At 31.3% G+C, this 8,201-nt stretch overlaps 2 protein-coding genes across 6 annotated transcripts in view; one reads left to right on the top strand and one right to left on the bottom strand.

Moving 5' to 3' along the window:
* Positions 1 to 8,201, top strand: part of LOC119679474 — a 93,971-nt gene that overhangs the window by 14,990 nt on the left and 70,780 nt on the right. The gene's annotated exons all lie outside the window — the stretch shown is intronic.
* LOC119679476 (glycine dehydrogenase (decarboxylating), mitochondrial-like) lies at positions 319 to 4,214 on the bottom strand. Its single transcript, XM_038091855.1, has 6 exons — positions 3,916 to 4,214; positions 3,783 to 3,861; positions 2,972 to 3,272; positions 2,686 to 2,911; positions 542 to 2,602; positions 319 to 478 (listed from the first exon to the last, which is right to left on the bottom strand). The coding sequence occupies exons 1-6, from the start codon at positions 4,123 to 4,125 to the stop codon at positions 368 to 370; spliced, it is 2,988 nt and encodes a 995-aa protein (XP_037947783.1). The 5' UTR covers positions 4,126 to 4,214; the 3' UTR covers positions 319 to 367.

The raw sequence follows: 8,201 nt of genomic DNA, 5'->3' as shown, positions 1-8,201 counted from the left end.
TTGTTGAAAGTCAGTTAAATAATATGGATCGGTACAAATGAATCAAGTAATAATAAGAGCGAAAAATTCTTTTATTCTATTACGCCTGGTGATAATGATCCGCATATTTGTGATGTGAGTATATTTAAATTAAAGTACCTGAAAATTAAATTAACATGGCATGGAGTATCTAAGTGGTGAGTTATTCTACAACTAAAAGCAAAATGAAAAAACATGGCTGAGGATAGTGCTATCCGTCAATGGAAACAGCTGATCCTAAAGTTTTTATTTTTAATTTTTATTTCTTAATTCTAATGTTATAAATTACTTAAAAATTGTAAACTCAATATATATGTTTACCACTGCTTTAGTATAATATATTAAAACTTTACAGATCAGGTAAAATTGGTGGACAAGTGCAGACTAAATGTTTGTCACCATAAGCATCGTCTATTCTGCCAACTGTAGGCCAAATTTTGGATTCGGGTTTAACAAAGAGCTATGAATAAATAAACCAAACATTATTTGTGATAAAAAAAGAAAAATAATTCAATCTACTTACCGCTGGAAAGGCTGCAACTTCCCGCGTGTATGGTCTATTCCATTTATCAGAGATAACTTGCGCTTGAGTATGTGGAGACATTTTCAATGGATTCACTTTATTATCCATACGTCCTGCTTCGATTTCGGCAATTTCAGCTCGAATTGATATCATGGCTTCACAGAAACGATCCAATTCATCCTTATCTTCACTTTCCGTTGGCTCAATCATAAGTGTACCAGCTACGGGCCATGACATTGTTGGCGCATGAAAACCGTAGTCCATTAAGCGTTTCGCTATATCAACAGCTTCAATATTGGCACTCTTCTTTAAATCACGTATATCCAATATGAATTCATGTGCTACAAGACCAGATTTTTCATCTTTGTAAAGTGTCTTGTAGTGATTTTCCAAACGTTTCGACATATAATTTGCATTTAAAATAGCAACTTGAGTGGCACGTTTAAGACCACGGCTACCCATCAATTTAATGTAAGACCAAGATATAGGAAGTATAGCTGAACTACCGAATGGTGCTGCAGAAACTACACCAAAACTATTGTCTTGATTATCTAATGGACTTATAACTGGATGGCCAGGTAAATAAGGTGCTAAATGTGCTTTAACACCTATGGGACCCATACCAGGACCACCACCACCATGTGGTATGCAGAAAGTTTTATGCAAATTCAAGTGAGAAACATCGCTGCCGTAATCGCCGGGTCTGCAAAGTCCAACTTGTGCATTCATGTTAGCACCATCTAAATACACTTGTCCTCCATGACGATGTATTAAATCACAAATATCTGCAACAGTTTCCTCAAAAACGCCCATGGTTGAGGGGTATGTAATCATAAGGCAAGAAAGTTCTCTTTCATGTTCAGCGGCTTTATCACGTAAATGACTCATATCAATGCTACCGTCAGATAATATACGTATGGGTTCCACTTTCATACCAGCCATTTGTGCGGAAGCAGGATTTGTGCCATGCGCCGATATTGGAATGAGACATATATTGCGATGACCTTCATTACGGTGCTCATGATAGCTACGAATAGCGCGTAAACCAGCGTATTCACCTTGAGCTCCTGAATTAGGTTGGAAGGATATTCTTTCGTAACCAGTAATTTCACATAAATCTTTCTCTAATTCTTTGAACATGTGATGATAGCCTTGTGCTTGTTCTACAGGTGCAAATGGATGTATATCAGTGAAGTGACGGAAAGAACAAGGCATCATTTCAGTAGTGGAGTTCAATTTCATGGTGCATGAACCTAATGGTATCATAGAGTGTACCAATGAAATGTCTTTATTTTCGAGTTTCTTCATGTAACGAACCATACGTGACTCACTGTGATGTGAGCTAAAAATAGGATGTGTTAGGAATGGAGAAGTGCGTAGGAATTTTGATTTTTCAATTGAATTGCTTAATATATCATGCCCAGATAATATGTCATCTAAGGATTTGCATTTGAAAACCCATAATAAATCATTAACATCATTTGGACCAACAGTCTCATCCAGGGCAATGCCAACTGTACCATCAGTAAAGTAACGGAAATTTATATGCTTCTGTGCTGCACGCGATTTAATTTCATCAATGGTTAAATCCTCATTGGGTGTAATGTGTAAAGTATCGAAGAAATTTTTGTTCTTTACATGATGTCCAGCCTCACGTAAGCCAGTTTGTAGCGTTAGTGTAAAATGATGTATACGATTTGCTATGGCTTTAAGTCCTTCAGGGCCATGATATATAGCATACATTGCTGACATATTAGCTAGGAGTGCTTGTGCAGTACAAATATTACTGGTCGCCTTATCACGACGTATGTGTTGCTCACGTGTCTGTAAAGCTAAACGGTAAGCATCATGGCCATCCATATCACGTGTAACGCCAATCATGCGACCTGGCATCAAGCGTACAAGACTTTGTTTGCAAGCAAAGAAACCTGCATGGGGACCACCATAGCCAAGTGGCACACCTAAGCGTTGTGATGTGCCGATAGCAATGTCAGCACCAAATTCAGCGGGTGGTCGAAGTAGAGTTAGTGCTAGTAAGTCCGTTGCAACAACTACTAAGGTCTGTTAGAAAAATTATAGAGATTATTGGTATCTTATGATAAACTAATAAAATTATTGAATATACAAGTTTTAGCTTAACTTACACCATTTTTACGTGCCAAGTCCGCAATATTTTCGAAATCCTTTACATCGCCATATGTGTCGGGGTATTGTAGTAGTATACCGGAAAATTCACGACTTGCTAAGTTTGCATTTTCAATAGGACCTATTTCTATTTCCAACTCTAAAGCTTCTGCTCTGGTTTGCACTACAGATAGTGTTTGTGGATGTGCTTTGTTTGACAAGTAAATTTTCTTGCGCTTGTTATGTCTACATGAGATTAAATATGAATCTTTTATATACAATATATTTTAGAATATAGAATGCTACCTAGTACATAGACACATCGCTTCTGCAGCTGCTGTACCTTCATCCAATAATGATGCATTAGCCACATCCAAACCTGTCAGTTCGGAGACTAATGTCTGATAGTTCAGTAATGATTCAAGACGGCCTTGAGCTATCTCAGGTTGATAGGGTGTATATTGTGTGGTCCAGCCAGGATTTTCAAAGATGTTACGCAGTATTGTATGAGGTACATGACAGTTATGGTAGCCCATGCCAATGTAAGAGCGCCAAATTTGATTTTTTTTTGCAATATCACGTATGCGACGTATGAGTTCATGTTCATCTATAAATAATATATAATATGTATATCAAAATTGGACTCAAGAAATCAATAGAATATTGAAGATTATTAAGTAAAATTGTTACTAAGTATATGTTTTTTTAGAGCCTTTGTTTGGAACCACAAAAAATAATTTTATTTTATATTATTCGCTTTATCGTTTTAAAAATTCAATGTCAAGTCATTAGACTTGAAATAATTTAATATATTTGGAACTACCGCATGATCTAAGAACGTCTCAATTGTTTTTTATTGTTGTTAATTCCGCAGCTACACTCTCTATATATTATTCATTGAACTAATTTTGAATACATATGCTGTCTGATAAGATAGATTAACAGGCGTAGACTGAACTTGTGACCTTAATCACGTCTTATCACTTTCGCTAGCGAAAAACACTAGGGGGTCCCATAATATTTTAATTATATTTCTATATCATTTTTTTTGTTTAAATAAAAATTCTTAAAAATTTTAAAAAATTTTTAATATATTAGCAATTATTTAAATACTTACTTAAAGGTTTGTCTAAATTTAGATCACGATTTAACTGTATGCGTTTTGGTACCGCCCTTCCGGTCAATTCTGCTAGGGACTAAAAATTCATAGATGATGACAATTGCTGATATAAATTAAATAATTAAATTACCTTATAACCAAGTGTGTCTAACATAGCCACCACATCAGTTTTACGTGGACCAATGTGTCTACTAGGAAAATCTGACTTGCTAGGAAATAAAACCTCACCCACAGGAGTTGTGGCTAAGAAACGTGTTTGCATGAGAAAAACAGATTTATGCAGTGACTTAGGACCTTGCCCTATAAAAATCTTTGTCGATTTTGTAGTAAAATGCTGCATTTTGTGATTTTAATAATTATTTATTTTATATTTTTTAATTTTATATTCCAAATTTAATTTCACTCAACTGAGGCACAACTTGAGCTCGCGATCTACAGTTACGGACTGAAGATTGACTTGCCAAATCCGTTTGTTGGAAGATCATCGTTATCATTTTATTGAGTACAGCATTTGTATGTGAGATAAGAACCTTTCCCGCCGATAAGGCAAGTAGTGGTCAAAGTATTTTTAATATTGGTAATTGACGACAAATTGATGTGAAGCATTGTGAGAGATAATCATAAATTCTGTGCTAATACTAAATAAATTGCTGATGGGACCTCTTATTGAGATAATATATTGAGAAGCTGCATATTAATGATGATATGAAATTATTAAAGATAAAGTGAAGAGAAGAATGGATATTAGAATGTTATTTTTAGAAAGTAATTATTTAATTTGAAAGATATGAAAGTCAGCATTAGCTGATTTTAAGTTAGTGTAGATTGTAGTTTATTGGTATAATTTTTATTTATTTAAATTATATTAGATATTACCAATATTAGTTACCTGAGTATTAATAAGTTTGAATCAGTTTTATAAAAAATCATTAAACAACTCCTTCAAGTGAAGTTATATATTGTATCTTCTTTCGAATATATCATGATACCTTCCTAATATAGCTTCACTATCATTTTGAGAAATAGTCTTATTGGTGAAATATGTCGACGATTTTTAATGATCTCGTTGTGCTATACTTATGTATCATAACTGCAGTTTCAAAAGATATCTTTATTTGCAAAGCATCTAAACATACTGACGTTTGGCAATAAATCCCTATAAATATTGATCACCTAAGTTTAAAATTAAACTGACCTAAGTGTCTTCAAAGATCTTAAGAGTCTAGATTACTAATTAATTGTGGTATTGGTACACTGCGTTGTATAATATCTAATAAGTTTAAATAGAAAGCAAAACTCATTTAAGAGATTTAAGAGCACTTTTTGATATTTAAGAATGCTTATCAGCAGGATCAAAGCCTTTTGCACGCGAATGCTTAAACAAAATGATAACCCTAAATTCTGTCGTTCTTCAAGGTACTGAAACAAATCAATCCCACCGCTTTATCGTGGAGTCAGGGCATCAAGGATACAAAGGCAACGAAAGAACAGATTGATTTGTCAAGCGAAGAGCCCAACCTTAAGTAATTACAATTGAGCCATTTTCTAGTAATGTTAGAAGACATGTTGAAACAAAATTTATTTACTGAGAGGAATTTAAGAACCATCTAATGGATCAGTATAGTGAAGACTAAGGACAGGCTGAAGGATACATTACCAATTTAACACAACCTCGAATAGATTCTTTGCACTGTCTAAAATTAGACAAGAATCGCAGCAGTACGCAGTTTTAACTAAAGCAAAACCAATCCAGTATTACTGGATTATAGCCTGCTAACAGGCTACTGCGTATTCGAAAGGTATGCAGATAGACTCGATTTAACCTTTTAACAACTTTTGTGAAGATTGTGGCTTTTCGGTTGATGAGAAAAATGTGTTTTAGTTAATATGTTGGTGGATAGGAGAAGATTCAAAACCTTCCAAGCGCCTTTTAGATAGCTAAGTTCATAAATAGCTAAGTTCATAAATTGTTCGGGTTGTTCCATTTTTACATGAATGTGGGAATTACGTCTTATTAAAGAATCGTTATTCATTCAGTAGATGTTACCTATATTTTTCTCTAAGATGGTCTTTATATTGACTTATGTCAATAATGACATCACAACTGGCTATTATTTGTGCACAAGTGAGGTTTGGTGCACTAGGTTGTTATACCAAACTAGTCTAACTGCTGTAGCCTAGATAGAGTCCCAATGAGTTTCTGACAAGACATTGCAGATTTACCTATCACTGACCAATATCTGCCATTCTGTGAAGTGGATATAAACATATTCTTTTTGAATGTCCAAAACAATAGCAGAAAAGCACCTTTTTCTTGGGGACGGACTTGTAGCATAATATAATATTTGGAACGATTAAAACAACATAAGATTATTTATATTTTTTTATTTCTTTAATTTAACACAAGAAAAAAAATAAAACACAATATTATATAACTAATTAACAAATTATACAAAATGAGATTGATATTTTATATAATACATTATAACAATTTTTAACAATATAGTACATTTTTAACGTTGCTTTAGCAATATATATATATAAGTACTGTCACTTTTTTTTTAATATTTGTATTAATATAACAATATTTGATTTAACTAAATAATTGTGTTTAAATATATTTCATTTAAATACTATATGTGATCGCATTCGTTTATTATAAATATTTTTTTTGAAAATTCTTTTAAAAATCTCTGAAGCCGTTTTTCATTTTTGCAATAATTTTTTTGCTTATGTATTATTTATCTTCAACAACTGTAATAAATAAATAAATATATAAAAAATTGTTTTATTCAACATTTTTTATTTATAAAATTTAATTTTAAAATGCATTATACGTATAAATTAATTTCATATATAATTAAAAATGAATATTTTATGCATATACTATATATATAATATTTTGGGTTTATATTAAATATTTTTTTCAGTCAACAACAATTCAAAAATTGGTTTCAAATTATATTTATATATATAATAATAATTTATTATAAATTATTTTTAATTATGAAATAATTTATATATCTTGTTTTGAAACGATTTTATTTTTAATAAAAATTCGCTTTTCTTTTAATAGATAATTTTTTTTTTTAATTTCACTAAAATTTACTAATTATTCCTAAAGTCGTGCTTAAGAGTCTGCCTATTTATATAGATTGTCAATAGTTCGTAAGATAAAAGAAAAGTTAAAAAATATGTTTATAAAAGAATGTATATATGTTAATACGAATTTATATATATTAGATTACATTATTCATGTGTCCGAACCGTTAGTTCTCCACTGGAGCTTCAACACCAAAATGGTTTCATTATTCATCGAGGTTTGGACACATGAATAATGTAATCTATAATATATATATAAAATTGCAAAACCTTTCTTCGTCAGACATTAGTATTATCGACCCTATATCTACCCTTAGAGTAAATATTGAAAATTTCTCACCTTCCCAAAATCAACACATATTTTTATCGGGTATTTGTCTTTTTGACCCAGTATTTACTCTTAGTAAATATTGACAATTTCTTCCCTCCCAAAAAAATTTTTTCGTTTCATGGATTAGGGATATTAAGATATTGAAAATATGTCCTCCAAACGATTTTTTTTTTTGGGTCTTGAATCATAACCTGCGCATATTTCGAACGACTCGGAAACACTGTACATATCAATATATGATTTAATTTAAAATCGGTTTAATTATATAATTATATTTTATTTTTTAATTGACTATTCAGCTTTAAACTGAACTTAAATTATTGCGACAGTCATTATTGCAGCATCCATTGACTATATTACAAAAAAAAGTGTACTCAATACACTTAAGTATAATTATATATATACTTATTATAACGTAAGCTGCTGACCGTCAGTGGTGTAGGGAGTAGGAGAATGGATGCTTCAATTGTAAAAGAGCATTAAAAGGTCATCAACATGAGTATATATTATATATAATATTAATATGTATAAAAATTTCGATCGACTCAAATAAATTATGTTGTCCCAGGCGCTAGTTACCCTACTGATGACTGCGAATTCAACCCATTAAGAGGATTATTCATATACGAGTGAGAAAGAAAGAGGGAAAGTTAAGGAGAGCAAGAGAGAGGGAAAAAGAGAGGAATAAAAAACAAAAAAAAATTATTATAACCGTATATAAGTCAAACATGAAATTATTTAATTATATTCTTGGAATAATTAATTCGTGGTCTTTCTTCTGTAACGAAAACGGCACTGAGACTAGACATAGTCTTTAAATGTTATATATATACAAGAACGCATATAATACACTATATATAATATAATTTTATATATTTTTTTAAATTTAAAGTTTCACATATTTGTATTAAATTTATTCTTAAATTTAAGATTTCTTTTTTATTTTAATTTTATATATAATGTAAAAATAAAATAATATAATA

Source organism: Teleopsis dalmanni, chromosome 2 (assembly GCF_002237135.1).
Source record: "Teleopsis dalmanni isolate 2A chromosome 2, ASM223713v2, whole genome shotgun sequence".
Lineage (NCBI taxonomy): Eukaryota > Metazoa > Arthropoda > Insecta > Diptera > Diopsidae > Teleopsis > Teleopsis dalmanni.
The sequence above is the reverse complement of the archived record's forward strand: the minus strand, read 5'-3'. Positions and strand labels throughout refer to the sequence as shown.

Bases quoted from the DNA above. Each gene is read 5' to 3' on its own strand.
- LOC119679476 (XM_038091855.1), bottom strand. From the start codon at position 4,125: ATGCAGCATTTTACTACAAAATCGACAAAGATTTTTATAGGGCAAGGT. The intron at 2,912-2,971 runs GTAGCATTCTAT...AATCTCATGTAG, and splicing joins GCGATGTGTCTATGTACTAG to ACATAACAAGCGCAAGAAAA. The intron at 2,603-2,685 runs GTAAGTTAAGCT...TTTTTCTAACAG, and splicing joins ACTTGGCACGTAAAAATGGT to ACCTTAGTAGTTGTTGCAAC.